This window comes from Propithecus coquereli, unplaced genomic scaffold, assembly GCF_000956105.1.
Source record: "Propithecus coquereli isolate 6110/MARCELLA unplaced genomic scaffold, Pcoq_1.0 Scaffold140, whole genome shotgun sequence".
NCBI lineage: Eukaryota > Metazoa > Chordata > Mammalia > Primates > Indriidae > Propithecus > Propithecus coquereli.
In genome coordinates this window covers 5026784-5048999 of record NW_012138303.1, presented here as the reverse complement: position 1 = coordinate 5048999, position 22216 = coordinate 5026784, and the positions used below count along the sequence as shown (strand labels likewise).

General features: G+C 44.0%; 1 protein-coding gene across 1 annotated transcript; it reads left to right on the top strand.

Annotated features, from left to right (window-relative positions):
- The first annotated feature begins 970 nt into the window (after positions 1–970).
- LY9 (lymphocyte antigen 9) lies at positions 971–21552 on the top strand. Its single transcript, XM_012639615.1, has 9 exons — positions 971–1094; positions 4270–4596; positions 9083–9358; positions 9847–10188; positions 13210–13311; positions 14327–14380; positions 17552–17886; positions 18278–18349; positions 21098–21552. Exons 1-9 carry the CDS (start codon positions 971–973, stop codon positions 21164–21166), a joined length of 1701 nt encoding a protein of 566 aa, XP_012495069.1. The 3' UTR covers positions 21167–21552.
- Positions 21553–22216: the final 664 nt, after the last annotated feature.

Genomic DNA, 22216 nt, shown 5'->3' with positions numbered 1-22216 from the left:
CTCTGGCTTGGGCAATGCAAAGGCATTCTATGTAACCAAAATGTACTCCCATAATATTCTGAAATTAAAAAAAAGAAGAGAAATAAATAAATTGGAAAAAAAAGTCTTTCAGTTACATGTGACAGGAAACCAACACCAACTGGCTTAAGCAAAATAGGGAATTTATCAAGCCATTGTGTTAGTTATCTGTTGCTGTGTAACAAATTACCCCAAAACTTAGCAGCTTAAAACAATAAGCATTTATTATCTCACAGTTTCCATGGATTAGGAGCCTAGGCACAGCTTGGCTGGGTGGCTCTGGCTTAGGGGACTCACATAGCTACAGTCCAGGTGTCAGCCAGGGTTGCCGTCATCTCAAGGCTCTGCTGAGGGGATCCACCTCTCATGTGGCTCTGGGCAGGCCTCATCTCCTCATCGACTGTTGGCCAAAGGAATCAGTTGCTCGCTGGGTGTCAGCTGGGGGCCTCCCTCAGTTCTTTACCTTGGGACCCTCTCCATAAGGTGGATCACAACATAAAGCCTGGTTGCCCTCAAAGTGAGCTAGGAGAGAAAGAGAGAGAGAGAAAGAGAGACTAAGATGGAAGTCACAGCCCTTTTGTTACCTAATCTCAGGAGTGACATCTCATCACCTCTGCCACGTGCTGTTCACTAGAAGCAAGTTGCTAAATCCAGCCCACACTCCAGAAGAGGTGATTACACAAGGGCATGAATGCCAAGGGGTAGAGATCTTTAGTAGTCATCTTTAGGGGCCAAGTTTAGAACCCAAGTCCCTTGATGCTAAAGCAAGTACTGCTCAACATTGGTTGCAAATGAAGGCCTAGATAGATGCAGGACCTCTCCTGCAGTCTGAGCAGGTGGGAGGAGTCTGTGGTGCTGGGTAGACAAGCCTCCCTGCCACACACACGCGCACAGACACGGAAGCTGTGGTAAGTGCATCCTCCTTCAGCGTGAAATTTAAAAATAGACCATCATGGTGGGCCCAAAGAGTCACTCAGATGACTGGGCTCTGGGGCCTTTCTCCAATAAACCACAGAAGAGTCAGCCTCAAATTTTCTCTTCCATTCTCTGGACCTGTCTCCTCTTCCTGCTCATGGGTAAGTCCACATTATGGCCACTGCTCACTTACTGGTGTTCCTCTGAGGCTGGTCGCGTTGCCTGCCAGGGGGATTCCTGTTGGTAAAATCAGGAAACTCCTCTCTTGCGGTAATTACTGTGCAGGCTTCACTTTATTCTGAGCTCCGTATGTGTGTGTGAGTGTGTGCGTATTCACGCACCGTGAGGGGGTGACATCCCAGCCAGTCTCAAATAACTCAGGCTACATTCCTCTCACCCTCGCACTTTCCTGCTAAGAAATGGCAAATACGTAAAGAGTTTCTTCCCTTTGTAATGTGAACAAAATCCACAGACAGACCCAGAAAAATTCCCCTGATGACAAGCCACCTAGCAATCTCCTAGGCAGGGAAAGAAGTGCTGGAGCTTCTTTTCACACCCTGCCCTGGTGGTCACATATTCTGGCTTCACTGCTGAGGCTTCACTGGGCACCTCGAGGTGGTCAGGTGGCCCTGCACAAGGTGGCCTCAATCTGAATGTCCTTTTCTCCCCAGCATTCTTCCCCGCAGGACCAACTCCTGCTAGTTTCTGGGAAACATCTCTCAGCTGCATGGCCCAGACTCTCACTGTCCAGTAGGCAGAGCCGACCCAGTCCCCCAGGGGGATCTCAGCCTCCTAGGACAGTGGCAGCTATTGTTCCTCTGTGATCCCACTTTCCCCAAGGCCTCAGGGAGGATGGAACAGGTAGCTCTAGGGACCTGAGAGCAGTGAGGGTTGGAGGTGGTATGTGAGGGGAGTTCTAGAAAAACCCCAAGATGCAGGTATGGGTGGACAGGGAGCCTAGACCTCAGGGCTCAGATCCAGTCTGACCTCTCTTCACTTTCAGTTTCATCTCGCTCGCCATGAAAACACAGAAAGCAGCAGGGCTATTTACATCTACATCCAACCCCTGTGGTGTTACTTGGTTGTGTTGTATGAACCTGAAATTAGCAACATCCAAGATCATCTAAGTCTCAAACCATCAATGCAATGAATTTCAAACAGTTCAGGGCAAAGAGGCACCAATTTCTTTATTTTTTGGAGACAGGGTCTCACTATGTTGTCCAGGCTGGACTTGAACTCCTGGGTTCAAGGGATCATCTTGCTTCACAGCCTCCTGAGTAGCTGGGGCTACAGGAGCACACCACCATGCATTGTGCCAGCTCTGAGCCTCTATTTCTTAGGTGTGGAATGCAATTAGTAAGATATATCATGCAAGACTCTTCTATAGATTAGAGATGATATGTGTAAAATGCTTGGCACATAGTTGGTAGAGCAATGATTGTCACAATAATTACTGTTATGTGCATTCTTTAGAAACTATTCAGAGATGGGTGAGTCAAATTCAGTTATTACAATGTTTGAACTCTCTTTTATTTTTTGTCAAATGGTGCAGTTTGAAATAAGATGGCTGGTACTGGGGAACCTGTCGCTGTACTAGAAGCTACATAGCACTGTTTTCAGCAACAGAATTTGACCCATGGGGCCCACATCCTGCTTCCTCCCCTGATAGTCCGTGAGGCTTTGTTTATCTCTGATGTGAGGAAATATGAAGTCAAAACAGGTCGTATGTACCCAGCCAAGACCCAGCATCTGGGCTTCCAGGACAGAGTGATCAGTACTCCTGGACTCTACTCCAGGGGCAACATGTACATAGAATCTGCCACTGATTAGCCCTGTAATCTCAGGCAAGTGACTTAAACTCTCTAAATTTCAGCTCGTCATTTGTAAAAAGGTGATCATTATAGGCTAATTTTGAGAATTAAGTGATTTACATAGATGCCGAATATGCACATAGCAATCATAAACAGTCTTCCAGATGGGAAGAGTTCTCTTATAGGCAACCTCAAACCAGCCTCACATCAACTCAGCTTCCACTTTCTCAATCTGCCTACAGAATCCATCTGAACCAACCTGCCAGGGTCCCTAGCTCTGTGTCCTCCCTAGCTGCCTTTCCACAGGGTCCAAGTGCTCAGCTGATGTGGGTCTGGGCAGAGAACACCCATGACCTGAACAGATCAGGGTCTCTCTTCTCTGTGCCTATATATATGTAACCTCTGGATTTTCTGAGCTCATCTCTGACTTCTCCCCCCTCTCCAGGCTGTACTTATGCCTCTACTTTCTCTCTCTCTCTCGCTCTCTCTCCCTCTCTCTCTCTCTCTCTCTCTATCTCTCTCTCTCTAACACTTTCTACTTATTTTCCCATCCAGAATTCCTGGAGTAGTCTGGGTTCTGAACCCATTTGATTTGGTCTAGAACTTCCAGACTACTCTCCAAAGCCTCAGAAGCCCTGGAATCTGGGGACCCAGGCTGGGGTCACCCAGCAGACACTCACAGGGTCCCAGTAAGAAAATTAGCTGCCTTGGCCAAATGCCAGCCTCCTGGAAGCCTTGGTAACAATGTTTATCAGGAATATGAGTTTTGTGTAAGATGAGGAAATCAGGAGCTGAATCAATGTGTCCAATTATTCCCAAATCCAAACCTGGCCAAGCCAGAGTCAGCCTGAGAGCCCCTGGAAAATCAGGGGGAAGGTAGAGTCAGATAGAATTAGGAGAGGCTCCTTTTGTTCCCAATGCTGTTATGAAAATTCTCAAACATTCAGAAAGGAATTGGAGCATTTCACAGCAAACACTCGTATGCCTACCATCTAGGTTCTACCATTCATGTTTTACGTACTTGCGTTATCACTCGCCTATCCATCCATCCATTCCTCTAGCCAACCATCTATTCATCTTATTTTTTAAAACATGCTCCTTTTTACTAGCTCTTTACGATTTGTAGCAATCTGCTTTCATTTACTTTTTACTATATCCCATGAAGAAGATGGATGGTGCAGGTGAGAGCATTTCAATCTTCTAGATAAGTATACTGATTCTCAGAAAAATTCAGAAATTTACCCAAAGTCACAAGGCTAATTCCCCTGTTCGAACAGAAACCTAGAAGGTCTGTTTTACTGGTTGTTGTTGCTACTTTTATGGAGGAGAGTGGTGAAGGAATGAATGAATGAATGAATGAATTACTTTACTATGCAATGGGCCAAGAAGAAGGAGGGAAGGAACCTCATTTCATTGCTCAGCATCTGGCATTTATGCACAATGCATGTTTACTGAGTGAGTGAATGAATGAAGGCTAGCCTGAGGAGTCTACCTCCTCCTCCAAGTCCCTCTTCTCTTTCTGCAGGACTAAGCGCCTCTGGAAAGGACTCAGCCCCAACGGTGGTATTAGGAATCATAGGGGGTTCCATGACTCTCTCCCTAAACATCTCAGGAGACACAGAGATTGAGCACGTCACCTGGAATGGTCCTACAAACACTCTTATTATGGCATATCCCAAAGGAAAGATAACCTTCGTGGACAAAAGCTACCAGGGTCGACTAAATACCAGCTGGAATTACTCCCTGTGCATCAGCAACTTGACCCTGAAAGATGCAGGAACTTACAAAGCCCAGATAAACCAAAAGAATTCTCAAGTTACCACTGAGGAGAAATTCACCCTGCACATCTATGGTGAGTTCCAGAGAACTTGTATGAGTTTTGATCTTTTTTTTTTTTTTTGTACCAAATGAGGTACATGTGAAATTTTCTTACATGTATATAATGCATGGTGATCAAGGCAGGGTATTTAGAATGTCCATCACCCAAATACGATACATTTTTATTAAGTGTAGTCACCCTACTCTGATATCAAACATTGGATTTATTCCTCCTATCTTACTGTATGTTTGTATCCTTTAACCCGCTTCTCTTCATTCTCCGTCCTCCCCGCCACCACTCATCCTTCCCAGTCTCTGTTATCTATCTGTCCACTCTCTACCTCCATGTGATCAAATTTTTTAGCACCCACATGTGAGTGAGGACACACAATATATATCTTTTTGTGCCTGACTTATTGCACTTAAGATAATGGCCTCCAATTCCATCTACCTTGCTGCAAATGACATGATTTCATTCTTTTTATGGTTGGATAGTATTTCACTGTGTATGTACGCCACATTTTCTTTCTCCATTCATCTGTTGATGAACACTTAGGTTGATTCCACGTCTTTGCTATTGTGAATAGTGCCGCAATAAACAGATGAGTGTAGGCATTTCTTTGATGTATCGATTTCTCTTCCTTTGGGTAGATCCTCAGTAGTGGGATTGCTGGATTGAATGGTAATTCTGTTTTTAGTTTTTTGGGAAATCTCCACACTTTTTTCCATAACGGTTGTACTAGTTTACATTCTCACCAACAGTGTGTAAGAGCTTTCTTCTCTCTGCATCCTCACCAACATCTGTTGGTTTTTGTCTTTTTTTTTTTAACCACACTTTTTTTTATTTCTGCATATTATGGGGGTACAAATGTTTGAGTTACATTGCCCTTGCACCCCTCGAGTCAGAGCTTCAAGCGTGTCCATCCCCCAGATGGTGCGCATCGCACTCATTATGTTTGTATATACCCAACCCCTCCTCCCCACTCCCATCTGTCTGACACTCAATAAATGTTATTCCTATATGTGCACTTAGGTGTTGATCAATGAAACCAATTTGCTGGTGAGTGCATGTGGTGCTTATTTTTCCATTCTTGGGATACTTCATCTAGCAGAATGGGTTCTAGCTCTATCCAGGAAAATACAAGAGGTGCTATATCACCATTGTTTCCTATAGCTGAATAGTACTCCATGGTATACATATACCACATTTTATTAATCCACTCATGTATTGATGGGCACTTGGTTTTTGTCTTTTTAATATTGATAATAGCCATCCTGAGGTAAGATAATATCTCATTGTAGTTTTGATTTGCATTTCTCTAATGATTAGTGATGTTGAGCATTTTTTCATATATCTGTTGGCCATTTGTATGTCCTCTTTTGTGAAATGTTTATTAATGTCCTTTGCCCATTTTTTAATAGGATTATTTGGGTTTTTTCCTGTTGAATTATCTGAGATCCTTGTATACTCTGAATATTAGTCCTCTGTCAGATAAGTAGTTTGCAAATATTTTTTCCCATTCAATAGGTTGTCTTTTCACTTGGTTGATTATTTCTTTTGCTATACAGAAACTTTTTAGTTTAATTAAGTCCCATTTGTCTATTTTTTGTTGTTGTTGCCTGTGCTTTTGAAATCTTAGTTATAAATATAAATTCTTTGCCTATATTAACATCCAAGATAGTTTGTCCTAGGTTCTCTTCTAGTATTTTTATAGTTTTGGATCTCACATTTGATTCATTTTGAGTTGACTTTTGTATATGGTGAGAGATAGAGGTTGTTTCATTCTTCTGCTTGTGTCTATACAATTTTCCCAGCACCATTTATTGAAGAGGGTGTCCTTTCCCCAATGTAAGTTCTGGTCAATATTGTTGAAGAACAGTTGGCTGTAAATATGGGGCTTTATTTCTGGGTTTTCTATTCTGTTCCTTTTGTCTATGTGTCTATTTTTATACCAATGCAATGCTGTTTTGGTTACTAGAGCCTTGTAATATATTTTGAAGTCAGGTAACGTTATGCTTCAAGCTTTGTTCTTTTTGCTCAGGATTGGCTTTGGCTATTCAGGCTCTTTTCTGGTTCCATAAAAATTTTAGGATTGTTTTTTTCTAATTCTATAAAGAATGATGTTGATATTTTGATAGGGATTGCATTGAATCTGTAGGTTGCTTTGGGCAATAGGGTCATTTTAATGATATTGATTCTTCCAATCAATGAGCATGGGATGTTTTTTCATTCGTTTGTGTCATCTTCAATTTCTATCATTAGTGTTTTATAGTTTTTCTTGTAGAGATCTTTCACCTCATTGGTTAAATTTATTCCTAGATATTTTAATTTCTTTGTAGATACTGTAAATAGGATTGCCTTCTTGATTTCTTTCTCAGCTACATCATTCTGGTGTATAGAAACACTACTAATTTTTGTACATTGATTTTGTATCCTGCAACTTTACTGAATTCATTTATCAAATGTAAGAGTTTTTGGTGGAGTTTTTAGGTTTTTCTAGATATAAGAGCATATCATCAACAAATAGGGACAATTTGATTTTCCTCTTTCCTAATTTGGATGCCTTTGATTTCTTTCTCTTGCCATATTTTCTCTTGCTGTTGTTAGGATTCACTCTTTATCTTTGACTTTAGACAGTCTGGCTATAATGTGCTATGCAGATCTTTTTATATTACATTGAGCCTCCTCTACCCGGATGTCTAAATCTCTTTCTAGACCTGGGAGGTTTCCATCTATTATTTTATTAAATATTTTTTTAACCCTTTCTTTGTCTCTTCACCTTCGAGGATACTGATAATTCAAATATTCAGTCACTTTATGTTGTCCCAAATGTCATGAAATGTATTTTGTATTTCCTAGAATGAATTCTTCAGTTCCAGAATTTCCATTGCTTCTTTTAAAAATATCTATCTCTGTGGTCAATTTCCCAGTCATGCCCTGAATTATTTTTCTGATTTCTTTGTATTGTTTTTCAGAATTCTCTTGTATATCATTGCTCTTCTTTAAAATCAATCTTGTGAATTATTTATCTGGGATTTTGAAATTTTCTTTTTGATTAAGATCTACTGCTAGGGAATTATTATGTTCCTTTGGAGGTATCTTATTTCCTTGCTTTTTCATGTTTCCAGTGTCCTCACATTGATATCTGGTGTAACAGTCACTTCTTTCTATTTTTGAATCTACTTTCATAGGGGAAGACTTTTTCCTGAAGATGTATCCATGATCTTGGTTGGGTAGCGCACTTTGGCTTTGACTCTGGAAGCCTACAATAGTGTAGTCTCTGTATGATTTCTTTGGCTGTAAAAAGAGTTAGTTACTTCCTTCTGATGTCTTTCTCCTTGGCTTGCAGATGGCCACCTTCTCACTTTGTCCTCATGTGATTGTTCCTCTGTCCATGTTGTCTGTGCTCTAATCTCCCCTTCTTATGAGGATACGTCATATTGGATTCGGGCCCATCCTAATGACCTTGTTTTAGCTTAATTATCTCTCCAAATACAGTCCTATCTCCAAATACAGTCACATTGTGAAGTACTGGAGGTTAGGACTTTGCAGGGATACAGTTCAGCCCATAACACCATTTTTCTATCAGGCAGTTTTACCTTTTTCATTGATTTGTAGGGTACTCTGTATATATTAAGGAAATGGAATTCTATGCAGCTAATAGAATTAGAACGAATCAACTCAATATGTATTGACATAAAACAATTTCCAAGATATATTATTAAATTTTTGAAAAGGTTCAAGACAGTATGTAAAGTATGCTCTAATATATCTGGATATACCTAGAATATCTCTGGAAAGATCAACCAGAATTTCTTAACAGTAATTGCCTCTAGGAACTGTAAATGTTGGGGAAAGAAAATAGGTGGCTGGGTCAAGAACACTTACTTTTTTCATTATTTTTCCTTTTGTGTCTTTTCAATTTTGTGTATATATTATCCATTAAAAAAAAATATATGGACGTTAATTGAAAACACACACACACACACACACACACACACACACACACACACAGAGTGAACAGAGGAGATGGAACAAAAGGAAAGAAGAAGACCAGGAATAAGATGTGGAAGCACAATGGGTCCTAAATTCAGACTAAAAGGCAAAGGCAACTCAAATTTTAGAGGCAAAGCTCCCTGCTCTCTAGTGTTTGGGGCTGGGCTTATGTTCATCCATTTATTCACTGAACATTCATGAGTATTTTTCATGGGCCAAGCTGGGTGTTAGATGTCTAGACAGAGGCGTCAGGCCTGTCCTTGAGGAGTTCACATATTGTTGGTGGAGAGAGAGAAGTCATCAGACTATGGTCATGTTGAGTCATGGTGATAACTCCTGTAGAGGAAGTATGGAAGCACAGAGGAGAGACAGTCAAGCTGGCCTGCAGGAAAAACTTCCCTGCAACAGGGATGCTGGCCTCTGCCCCCACTCCCAGCTCCTCTGTCATCACTACATTCTTCTCTCATCCTCTTCCTCTTGGCAAAGGGATCTGAGTGTCTTCCCAATGCTATTGTCCCTGCAGAGCAGCTGCGTGAGCCCCAAGTCACCATGAAGTCTGCAAAGGTGTCTGAGAACTCCTCCTGTAACATCACCCTGAGGTGCTCTGTGAAGGGTGCAGAGAAAGATGTTCTGTACAGCTGGACCCCAAGGGACCCCCATGCTTCTGAGTCCAATGACAGCTCCATTCTCACCATCTTCCGAATGCCCTGTCACCCAAACCCGCCATATACCTGCACAGTGCGAAACCCAGTCAGCGAGAGCAGCTCCCGCCCTGTCCGCGCCCGGCAGTTCTGTGCAGGTAACTGGCTCCAGTTGGGCCCCTAGGGGATTACAGAAACTGGCAGTTGTGGAGTCCAAACCCCAGGGTTCTGGTAGGACAAAGAGTGGGTGGGGAAGCAAGAGGACAAACCCAAAGACCACCTTTCCTTCACCCTCAGGGGCCTGAGAGAGGCTGGCAGGGCTTAGGAATGCCCAGAGCACTGTGAAACTCTAAAGGTGGAGCAAAGGAGGAGAAGAAAGTATTCATGAAGGGGTCCCGATTGATCTTAGCTTGCCTGGAGGTGTCCCCTGCGGTCCCTTCAGGAGAGCAGAAAGGACAGGACAGTCCAGATATGCAGTGGGCAGAGCCAGGTGGAATAGGTGGTCCTGGGGAAGCAGCAGGGACCCCTCCTCAGGGGAAGAGGCTGGAGGAAGGGGAGGAGGGGCTCCAGTCCCCTTCAGGTTTGCTGAGGGCCGAGGGAGGAAGGGACAGTGACTGAAGTTGCAATGTCTCATCTCTGACTGCAGGTCCAGGAGCCTCCCGAAGAGGAGCAATGGGGGAAACAGTGCTGGGGATCCTGGGAGAACCCATCACTTTGCCACTGGCACTCCTGGCCAGTCAGGACATAGACAATGTTGTCTGGATGTTTAACGCGTCTATTATCAGCAAAGGGCAGGAAGAAGCAGCAACAGCAGATCCGCTCATTAAATCCAGGGATCCTTTCAAGAACAGGGTGTGGGTCTCTGGCCAGGACCACTCCCTGAAGATAGACCCACTGAAGATGGAGGATGCTGGCCCCTACCATGCCTACGTGTGCTCAAAGGCCTCCAGAGTCACCAGCACGACACATGTCACCTTGCTCATCTACCGTGAGTCTCTGGGCAGAGTGCCTGTCATTAGATTCCTTCCCTGAAAGGTTTCTCCTCTGCTGCCTTCCCACCTCCCTCTTCTCTCAGGCCTCCCTCCTACCGATATGCCTCTAGGACAGCTATCCAGTTCACACCGGTCACACCAGTCACATCAGGAAGAAACCAACACCTGGACAAAACTACCTGCCAATGTTCCCCTTGCTCTAGGCTGCCAGTTAGGCCTCAACCAGCCAACTTTTGGTACTTACCCCTGGCCTCCCGCACTGATTCTCAGAAGGAGCAGGAACTCTCCAACCTGAATTTTTATAGACCATTATCATTTTAAATAAGGGCAGATCTGGCTGGGCTGGAATCAGAGAAGACTGAGGAGAAGCCCTTGGTGTCCAAAGACACTTGTGGCCTCTGAGAGGGTGGGCCACTCAGCTCCCCTGAGTGTGAGAGACAGAACTCACATTCACCTCCTCAGCCCTGGGCCTCACGGGAGCTTGGCTTGACAATTTGCATGATTTAAGTTTACCAGCTCTTCCACCCATACCATTCAGACATGGTCACATACCCCCTGCCTGAGTTTGTTGGTGTCCAGGTACCTGGGAAAAGAGTCACCATCCACGGTCCTGTTAAAATATGTAGCAAGTCAGTCAAGTCCACGTCTATTGCATACAGTGACTCAAATATAAAAGAACCCACAAGAAGGTTAAGTAAAAGTAATAGCAAACTGGGAACAAATAGAGCCGGTCTTATCGTTTCTTTTAAAATCGCCAACATTTATTGAGCAGCTACTCTGTGCCAAGTGCTGGCTCACCTCCCTACATCCCTTATCTCGTGTAAATAAACAAATCAGATGATGGAGCCTCAAATGTAAGCCTTGAAGGGTCTTCAGAACACATAGAAGCTTTGTGCTTATTTGTGTTGATGGTTTTCTTGCTTTTCGCAGCTCTAAGTACACATGTGGAATGAGATGGTTTTGTCTCACCTGAGTATCAAGGCCCACAGAGGTTAGCGGTGTGTCTGAGACTTCGCAGGCAGTGAGGAAGAGGCCAGGTGCGCTCCAAAAGGCCATGACTCCTGGAGGCACTTTTCCGGCTGCGTCAACACAGAGTTTCATGAATACGTCTTCGGCGAGTGGAGACGAGGTGACTGCCCCATGAGCAGGACTGACTGTGCGTCGTCTCTGCCCTTCTCCTCACGCAGGGAGGCTGGCCAAGCCGAAAGTCACCTGGAGCCTCGGGCACGCCAAGGATGGCATCTGCAGGATCAGTCTGACCTGCTCAGTGGAGGACGGTGGAAACAACCTGACGTACACGTGGGCCCCCCTGCCGGAGGGAGCTCTCTTGTCCCAAGGGGGATCGGGCCTCAACATCTCCTGGAGAAGTGGTGAAAATCACCCCAACTTCACGTGCACAGCCAGGAACCCCGTCAGCAGCAGCTCCAGCCAGTTTCTTTCTGGGAACGTCTGTCCAGGTTGCTCTTCATTTCTGTGGGCTCAGGCTGCAGGGCCTTGCATTCCGAGAGGTTCTTTATGAAGTACAGCGAAGGGGTGTGGGTGACAGTCCTTTCAGAATGGTCCATTTCAACAGAAATATCATAGGAGCCACATAAGTAATTCTAATGTTGTCATAGCCACATTAGAAAATGCAAAAAAAGGTAAAATTATTTTAAACAATATATTCTATTTAACCCAATATATCCAAAATATCATCATTTCAATGTGTATTCAAATACAAAAAATTATTCATGAGGCAGTTTACATTTTATTTTGTATTAAGTCTTTGAGAGCCAGTATGTATTTTGTACGTACAGCACATCTCAAATCAGATGCTAAATTTTCACTGGAAGTACTTGATCTGTAGTTAGAGTTTATAAAATTTACAGTTGAAAAAACAGATTTACATACTCAAGTTGTTCCTGGCATCCTTAGTTTTTCAAGAAGAAATTGAGTAGCCATTTTAAAATTTAACTTTAAACTATTTAAAATTAACTAAAATAAGCAATTAAGTTTGTTGGTCACACTAGCCACATTTCAAGGCCCATGCGTGGCTTGTGGCTGCCACACTGGACAGCACAGAGTTAGGGGCTTATGGAGAAAAGATGATGGGAAGTTGAAATTGGAAGGATGTGGAAGCAGGGCTGTGTGAGTGGGAACTGGATAGGAAGCCCTAGTGGCTCTTGCTAAATATTTAATAAATGCCAGGCACTATTCCAGGCCTTTGTGCATTTTTGCACAATCAGTTATCACAACAATCCTACAAAGCAGATATCCTTATTATTCCCCATTATATAGATAAAGAATCTGAGACTCAGAAAGGATGAGGGACCTGCCCAAGGCCACACAGTAAAAGCAGGATTTTAAAAACTAGTTAAAATTAAACCCCATGAGACTGTGTAGGTACCTATTACCCAAGAGCATCACATAGAAGTGGCACTGTTCTCATGGCTGTCGGGGTGGAGGGCTGAGATGCCTGCTCTTACTCCCCCAGCCCCATCCCAGTGGACCACCTGGGACTCTGAAGGTTTAGAATGCTAAGAAATCTTGCTCTATCCTCTTTTTTTCCCTAGAGGGAAGCAGAAAAGGTAAGGTTCTCATGATGCTGGAACATGTTGGTTTTGGCAGACAGATCTAGAGCCCAACTCAGTAGCATTCTGGACTCTGTCTGTTCTGAGCTGGAACTCGCCTCATATCATTTACAGAAAGGGACAGCGTAGTGTGGTGGTTAAGTGTGCTTTAGGATCAGACAGTTAGCATTCAAATCTAAGGTCATATACTTAAAACTCTGTGACACTGGGCAAGCCATAAACCTTTCTACCCAAGGACTGTGTCTGCCTTATGTACTACTATAACCTCTTACCTAAAACAACACTTGCTCAAAAAAATGGTTGTAGAATCGATGATGAAAAGAAATATTTTTTGCAATATCACAGGGTTTTAAGGGGCAGGTAGGATGGCCGACATGTTCTTTCCAGCTTTTGCTCCAATCCCGCTTGTCATTATTTGTATTAATATTGCTTATTTCCTCTTCAAAGGGCCCAAGAGTCACGTGAAGCCGTGGATCGTGCTTTCCCCAGTGGTTTTCCTTCTGTGCTTTGTGATCTCCAGCTGGTGCATTTGGAGGCACAAAAGACAGTGTGGGTTTCTGAGATCAATGGCATCTACCAGCTCTAGGCCATTCCCCTGGGACCTCTGGAGGCTTCTCTGTCCTCACATAACCCCTTGCTACCCTTCTCTCCCAAAACCTCATTTTTTCTCAGGGTGATGGGGAGGGGTGTTAGTCGGGACTCTGTAGTTACAAATAATTGAAACCCAACTCAAAGTAGCCTAGACCGAAAAAAAAGGCAGGGGGGATGTGGGAAGGGGGCAGGGAGAGTGATTTATTATTTTGTGACATGTATAATCAATCCATGAGGAAGGCAGAGATGGAGCTAGCCTAATAGACAAACGTCACCAGAGACTCAAAAATCACCAGAGCTCTCCATCTCTCATCTCTACTTTTTTCTTTGAGCCAGCTTAACTCTCTTACTGCAACCAGCTGCAGGGCAGGGGTGGAGGTGGGGGAGATACCACAACATAGCAGCTAACTGGTAGCTCCAGACTCACACATACTAATAGTTCTGACACCAGAAAGGGAAAAAATATGTTTGCCTCTAACTTCGATTTGAAGAATGTAAGAAATATCTCTGATTGGCCCAGGTTGAAGTCCTGTGTCCACTACTTGGACCGAGCACTGTAACCAAAGGGAAGAGCAATTATGATTGGCAGCTCCCTCTAGAATGTCAGTATGAGGGTGGAAATGGAGTAGTTCCCAAAAAGAACATAATGGCTAGAACACCTAGGACCCCTGCAAGAATTACTGTGAGCAGGGAAACTACTCTGATTAGTAGCTGTGACAGAAGAGTTAGAGCTCTCCCTTCCAGAGGGATGACAGGAAGCTCCAGAGCCTTCACCACAGCTGAGGGTGACCCTAGACTCTGTGTCCCCCTTCCTGTGGGCCTGTGCTCACATCAGGGTTCACCCTCCTCCCTAAAGCCTTTTCCCTGCCTGTGTCCCTGGAACTGTCTCCCCCTCTCCTTTCACTCTCACAGAATCAATGGCACCTCCCCCTCATAGCCCTCTTCATAATCCTTCTCCAACTTGCCTCCTCAGATTCAGCCCCAGCCTTCGGTTCCAGCCCAGCTGAGGCTCCAGCTGTCACACCAGGTAATATCGCCAGTGACAGGCTATGGGGTCCCTGGTCCATGTGAAAGCTCCAAAGCCTGGCTACTCAAAGCATGGCCTACCGACCAACAACATGAACACACCCAGGAGCTTGTCAGAAATGCAGAATCTTGGGCACACCCCCAGAATACTGAATCCAAGTCTGCATTTAAACAAGATCCACAGGTGATTCATATGCCCGTTAAAGTTTGAGAAGCAATGTGCTAAATGAAGGTCGTTTGGGAACAAAAGCCACAACCAAGATGGACCCTTAGAGATGGTCACCAGACCTAGGAGAGACAATCTGTTTTCCAGGGTCTCTAGGGTTCCTTGGGCATTGACTGTCCCCATGTGAATGTGGCCTACAATGAGGACGGAGATATATTCTCCATTCTGAGAATTGAAAAACAAAGGCTAGTTGCAATTGCAAATCTATAGCAGAAGCAAAAGTAAAAACTAATTAAAATTAAACCCCATGAGACTGTGTAGATGCCTATTACCCAAGAGCATCACATAAAAGTGGCACTGTTCTGATGGCTGTCGGCGCGGAGAGCTGAGATGCCTGCTCTTACTCCCCCAGCCCCATCCCAGTGGACCACCTTGAACTCTGGAGGTCTAGAATGCTAAGAAATCCCCAAATTCTGCCTCCTCCAACCAAACCCTCCTTTAAAAATCAACTTTATGTCACATCTCATGGAGGGGACCCTCTATGGAGATGGAATCAGAGTTAGGGTCAGGGGCTCAAGTCACCTGACAATACAGATTTTTCTGGTGGGCAAGTATAACCAAGAGAAAGAAGGCAAGGAAGAGAATGAGGCTGGATTATGGGCCTTCCCCTGGGGCCCGTCCTCACCACTGGCAAGACAGAACCCATGTCTCCCCCAGCCTGAGCCCTCCTTCCCTGGGCCCTGGACAGAGGAGGAGGAGTAAAGAGGCGTTGGGGACACCTTCATCCTCCCTGTCCCTCCTACCTCCCCAGCACCTCTTCTCCACCCCCAAGGCCTGCTTCCTTATCTCTAGATCCACTGCCACTGCCTTAGCTCATGCTGTCACCAATTTGTTGTTTAATTGAATCTTTTTTTTATTGAAAAGTCATGTATTCACATGATATACAGTTCAAAGTAACTCTCCTTCCAAATTCCAATCTCTAGGTTCCAAGTCCCCTACCCCCCACTCCCAGAGACAACCATTGCTAAGATTTATATACATCTAAATCGTTTCAGAGACTTTTAATGCATTTACAGGCCTCATACATATTTTCAGATGTGGAAGGATGATCTTCTTATTTCACATATGGGAGCAATCTATATCACTTTTCTGAACCTTGCTTTTTTAGCTTAACAGTATATCTCAGCAATATTAGTATATGTGGATTAAAACTGACTCCCATTTATTCCATTCTGCGGATTTATTTAATTTATTTATTTGACCAGTCCTTCTCACTCCTTGTTACTTCTTCCCTAAAATATTAAAATAGTTTCCTAACTGGCCATTCCCTCTCAAGTTTCTCCTTTCTATCCTTTCTGCTCACCAATCTGCAAAGTTCAACTCTGAATTCTCTAAAACCCTCAATGGTACCCTATGGCCTTTGTCTGTTGTTCAAAAGCCAATATAACCTCGTGGTCGGTTGTGTGGGTTCTCAGGTAGGACAATCCTGTGTTCGAATCCCAGCTCCTCTCCTTATTAGTGGTACGATCTTGGGCAGTTCAGTCTCTAAGCCTTAGTTTCCTTACCTTGCAAAATGAGGGTACCTACCTCTCAGAGTTGCTGTGAGGACCAAGTGGAGTAATGCCCACAGTGCCCACTCAATAATAGGTGGTGATTACTATTCCTGCTCAGTATTGCGCCAGACTCCCTTTATCTACTTTTTCCCTACACAAACCTGGGAGGGGCAGTACTGAGTAGTGGTTAAGAACATCAGGGACCAGGTTGCCTGCAAATCCTGGCCCCTGGCCCTACCACTTACTTGGGCAAATACTTAACCTTTATGTGCTCCAGTTTCATCTGCAAAAAATGAATAAGGATAGTTACCGTCTATGCTTCACGGGGTTTTATGCAGATTTTTCTTTTCTTTTAGAGACAGGGTCTTGCTCTGTTGCACAGAGTGCAGTGGTGTGATTATAGCTCACTGTATGCTTGAATTCCTGGCCTCAAGTGATCTTCCCACTTCAGCCTCTCAAGTAGCTAGAACTACAGACACACACCACCACTCTCAGCTAATTTTTTTTTATTTTTTGTAGAGGCAAGGTCTTGCTGTGTTGCCCAGGCTGGTCTCAAACTCCCAGCCTCAAGCTATCCTTCCACCTGGCCTCCCAAAGTGCTAGGATTACAGAATTTTACGCAGATTAAGTAAGTGTATTCATGAAAAGCAATTAGAACAGTGCCTGATACATAACAGGTATTTAGCAGATATGAGCCGTTTTTGTTCTACACTCAGGTCAAATGGGCTAAGTGATACTCCCAAAGGCAGGGCTGACAGCCACCCAGTGTGACACACCAATGCCCACAGCAGGTGCCCATTAGAATGCCCCAGCTATTGCAGTAGTTAGATGTTTTCAATATCTTCCTTTCCTAAAAGGGAGGACACTCCAAGTTCACACTTGCCTTTAATCATGCCGCTTCCTCCACCAAAAATGCCCTTTCGCTTATCAAAATCCTGCCCCTATTCAAGCAAGGCCCACCTTCAATTCTGCCACCTTCACTTCTTCCCTGCTTTCCTAATCAGGGGCCATCTCCTCTCGCCCCTGTACTTTCCCTATGACACTTGTCAATGCAGCCTTATATTAACCGATTTATGTACGGATCCGACAGCCCCCACTGGACAGTAACCCTCCTCCGTGGCCAGGTCTAGTTTTCCTTTGTGTCTCCCCAGAGGACCCGTTATGGTGCTTGGCATGGTCTATGCCCTGGGGCCAGTGCTGCTCACTGAGGGTCGCTGAGTCTGTCACGTGTCATACTTGACCAATGTTTATCAAATAAATGAACAAATGAGTTCTCGAAAGGAAGGAGGAAGGGAGAGTGAAATGGAAGCCCCTGAGGGAAGACATAAAAAAATATCTCCTTCAGTTCTTGAGGCCTCACCTGAGGTAGGAGTCAGAGCAGGTTGGGGCCTTGAAGCCAAACGAGAGAGAGGCGGGGTTGGCACTTTTATCAGCCCTGCACCATGTGTTCCAGAGCCCACGGCTGGCCACACGGTATACTCCATGCTCTCCCATGGGTATGAGAAGCTGGGCCCTCCCCATAAGCCTGCCAGGCCACAGCCTAGGCCCACCTCAGACAGCAGCTCTGACAGCAACATCACAACTGAGGAGGATGAGGAGAGGCCCGAGACGCACAAACCTGTCAATGGAGGAGACGAGCTGAGTGACCTGGTCACTCAGGAGGGCACTGGACATGACTCAGCCTCCGAGAGCCAAGCAGAGTATGACCTCACTGCTCCAGATGACACTACAGCTGAGTCTGTGGTCGAAGGGGGCACCGTGTATATGCAAGTGTTCTTCAATTCACAGGTGAGCCTTTCTGATCAATACACCGTCCTCTGCCTCCCACTTTTAAGACCATCCGATATCCTGATTGATTAGTTCCTCCAAACAGGGGGCCAGAGGGTGGGGACAAGACCAAGGGCACATGGGCAGGGACCCATGGCTCTATTCATGTTTTCCAACCCTTGGGGTCCTGTGGAATGGAGGAACTTGTCCCTCAGCTCCTGTTCTTGGGCCATGAATAAGGGTGGTGCTGGGGAACCAGAGCCAATGTCCCCACTATACTAAGGCAGCTCCCACCCTGTATGTGAGACCAGACCCTGGGGTGGTGGTGCCCACTCTCCTCCAGGAATGAGGGGAAAATGCTGAAAAGCTCTCATTTGGTCATTAAGGGTAGTCTGATGTTGGTCTCTTACAGAGACAGACCCCGGTTCCACAGAAGAAAGACAGCTCAGCCACAATCTATGACTGTGTACAGAAATCTCAGATGGTGAGGACAATTTTCTTTGTATCCCAAGCCCATAAAATTAGAAACTATTCCCCAGACCATTTTAACTAAAATCCTAGATTCCCATGGCTGAAGAGCTTAAATTCTACCCACTATATACCCCCCAGATGCATTTCATGGTCAATAGATGCTTAAACAGATATTCCTGATTTACATCTGTGTGAACATTTCTAATTGATTTAATAATATCTGAATATTTCTAACTGATTTAATAATATCGTATGTTGATTATTCTTAACATTGACCAGAATGAGATGCTATAAACTCAAACAATGTATGATCTATCTATATTTCTAAATCTTTCTCTAATCCTAGTCCTAATGTACCAAAATGGCAATTTCCCAAACAATTGAAAATTAGCCAACAATTTAATGTCAAGAATTTTTGAAAAATATGCTGTTAACTATAATATATTGATCTTATTATAGTATTAAAAGAACCTTTTAGGGTATCATTTACTTAAATAATAATAATGGTAATAATGGCACCTCTTATGTAAAGTTTTACAGTTTACAAACATTGACAAACATATTTTCCTCTGATCCTTGAAACATCTCTAGAAATGTGTTGTCATCCACATTTTATAGCTGAGGAAGCTGAAATTCAGAGAAGTTAATTTTGCCTAAGGTCACACAGATAGTAGTTGGAAGCTCCAGTATTAAGAACCACAAATAATTTTAAAATAATCCCAAATTATCCTAAACAATTAACCTTGATCTGAATCTGGCTGTCCACTCCATTTTCTCTATCCTGAAAACATTGGGTTCATTCACACTCTTGCATTCAAATCTCCATTCCAAATTCCCTCCCTTTTCTGAACACATTTAAAAAAGATTCTTTTTTAAAAACTCCAAAGGTTTTTCAATTGTGCTACTTCTCTGTGATTGATGAATCCATCAGTAGATATTTGTCGAGTACCTTTTTTTTCCCAGAGCTAGGTTGAGTACTGTGGGGATTCAGATATGTTTAGGCACAATCCCTTACCTTGAGGACTTATCTACGTTTTGGTGGAGGAAAGGTGGAACTGATTTGATCACCTGGAAGGGGAGAGAAAACACTACAGTTGACCCTTGAACAATGCAAGGGGTTGGGGCACTGACCTTCCATGCAGTAAAAACTTGCATATAACTTTAACTCCCCCCAAATTTTACTGCTAATAGCCTACTGTTGACCAGAAGCCAGTAACACATATTTTGTACGTTATACATATTATATACTACATTTTTATAACAAAGTAAGCTTAAGAAAAGAAAATTTATTAAGAAGATCATAAGGAAGAGAAAATATAGTTACTATTCATTAAGGGAAAGTTGATCATCATGAAGGTCCTCATCCTCATCTTCACATTGAGTAGGCTGAGGAGGAGGAGAAGGAAGAAGAAAGGTTGGTCTTGCTGTCTCAGGGATGGCAGAGGCGGAAGAGGTAGAGGAGGTTGAAGGGGAGGCAGAAGAGGCAGGCTCACTTGGTGTAACGTTTACTGAAAGAAATCCATGTATAAGTCGACCCACGCAGTTCAAACACGTATTGTTCAAGGGTCAACTGTACTTGACTGCTTAATAAACTATGTGCACCGTTCCCAAGGGTTTTTCAGACATTGGAAGTGGGAGATATCACTGCACTGAGGTAGAGAGGAAAGACTTTATGAAAAAGGAACTGGACCTTAAAATATGGATAGAATTTGCTTGGTAAACATATGTTCAGATGTGCTGTTCAGTTCAGCCACCACCTGCCTCATCCTGACTTCTAGATTGTAGTCTAATGCTCAGCCAGCTAGGGACTTCGCCTTTGGACTTGAGGCCGAATCGGTGCTGTTCACTGCATTCCCAGAGCTCTTTCCACTCTGGCCTGGCCCTTTGTGTTTGGATCAATGCTGGCCATAGACATCAGTCCCTGCTCTGAGTTTCAGAATGATCATGAATTGCCACATGTCTGGTCAGTCCTGCAAGGTGGCCACAATACCCTGGGGACTTAAGATCCCTAAAACCACCCTCACCTGCAGTGGAAGTGGAAATCAATGCATTTCCTTCAGCCAGGCTCTTGATGGAATTTCTCCCTTGTCTTCAGAATTTTCAGGACCAGGAATTCTGGTTCTGGATCTCTGAAGGCCATTATCGCCCAGTTGACCTGGAAGTTCTCACATCTACTTTAGTTATTATTTTCTGACACACATCTCTGCACAAAGAATGTTCATGCTATCCCCAGGCTGTTGCTGGTACCTCACTCCGCCTCCTCTCTTTATCAGCTCAGATCTCATCTGCTGTTTAGAGCCCTCCCTGAACCCTCTCAGACAGGGCATACTAAGAACCCTTGGAACATGAATGTCTAATGGTCTGGACCATGACTTTGTAACTTAACCTCCACCACCTAAATTATCTTCGCTTAAATGTCTGTCTTGTTTCTCTAACTAGAGCAGAGGTTGGGATCATTCAACAGTAGCTTCTTGGGGGCAAGGCCTTTTATTGCCATCTTTGTATCCCTTGGATTTGCTGCACTAAAACTGTCTTGTATTGTCCTTACAGAGAATCTCTATTAGGAGATTCGCCATAAATGCTTGTTATCAGCTTGGTTGATTGCTCAATCCCTAGGCCAGTCCATATGATCGTCCTTCCGTAGGGTGGACCAGTCATGACCTGGCCTTGCCGGCCTTTCTCCCACCAGCACAAGGCTGAGGAAACCGGAGTCTTCCAAGGCTTTATTAACCATATTCTTGTGTGTTCTTTTGGCTCATAGGTAGTGCCACCACCACAACAGAATAATCTCGAGTCTCCTGAAATCCCTACCTATGAAAATTTAACCTGAAAGGAAAAGCAGCTGCTGCCTCTCCTGGTTAAGGGGTGCAGAGGCAGCTGGACCATGTATGGCCTGGGGCTCTGCAGACAGAACCACTTCAGAATTTCCTTCAGTACTTCAGAGATGCCTGGATTGGACCTCTCCTCTTTCTTCTCACACTCGTGGCCTCCCAAGCCCATTAACAGTTGAGACATAGGCTCCGGAGCCTATGGGCTTAGTTGCCTTTGCTCTATTTATCTCCTTGTACGCTCTTAACATTTCCTCCTCAAACTTCTGCCAAGGCTGGTCAGATGTTGGAGAGGACCTGTACTGATCATCCTTTACGGCTTCTTCTAAGCAGCTGCTAAAATGAATCAGACATTCTCACACATGGACACAAAGATCTATGTAAAATGAGGTTCACTGTAGTATTATTTAAAATAAAAGCCAGGAAATACCTAAATGTTAAATACATGATAGTATACCCAGGCAGTGGCAAACCTGCCACTTGCAAAGAAAGCAAGGACTAATATGTGCTAATATGAAATAAGCTCTAAGATACATTGTGAGGTGGGAAGAACAAAGTCCAAGACAGTGTGTATTACATGCTACCAGTTGGATTAGAAAAAATGTGTATCTATGTGTTTATATAGGCATAGAAAAGTTCTGGAGGTAAATATAAAAAACATTAGTTGCTGCCTCTAGGAGGGAACTGAGAATCTCAAGTTGAGAAGTAGACATTTTTTACTGCATAATTTTTTGTACTGCTGGACTTTTTGAAACTATATGTGTGTATTACTCTTTTGATATTTCCTAAAAGCGCTTAAAATGCCTGTTTTGTATTTACCCAAAAGAACTTCTCTCCTTATTGTCCATTCTGGATACAGAACAGCCACAGTAACTCTCCTTAAAATGTGGCCACAGGCCGGGCGCGGTGGCTCACGTCTGTAATCCTAGCACTCTGGGAGGCCGAGGCGGGCGGATTGTTTGAGCTCAGGAGTTCGAGGCCAGCCTGAGCAAGAGCAAGACCCTGTCTCTACTAAAAATAGAAAGAAATTAATCAGACAACTAAAAATATAT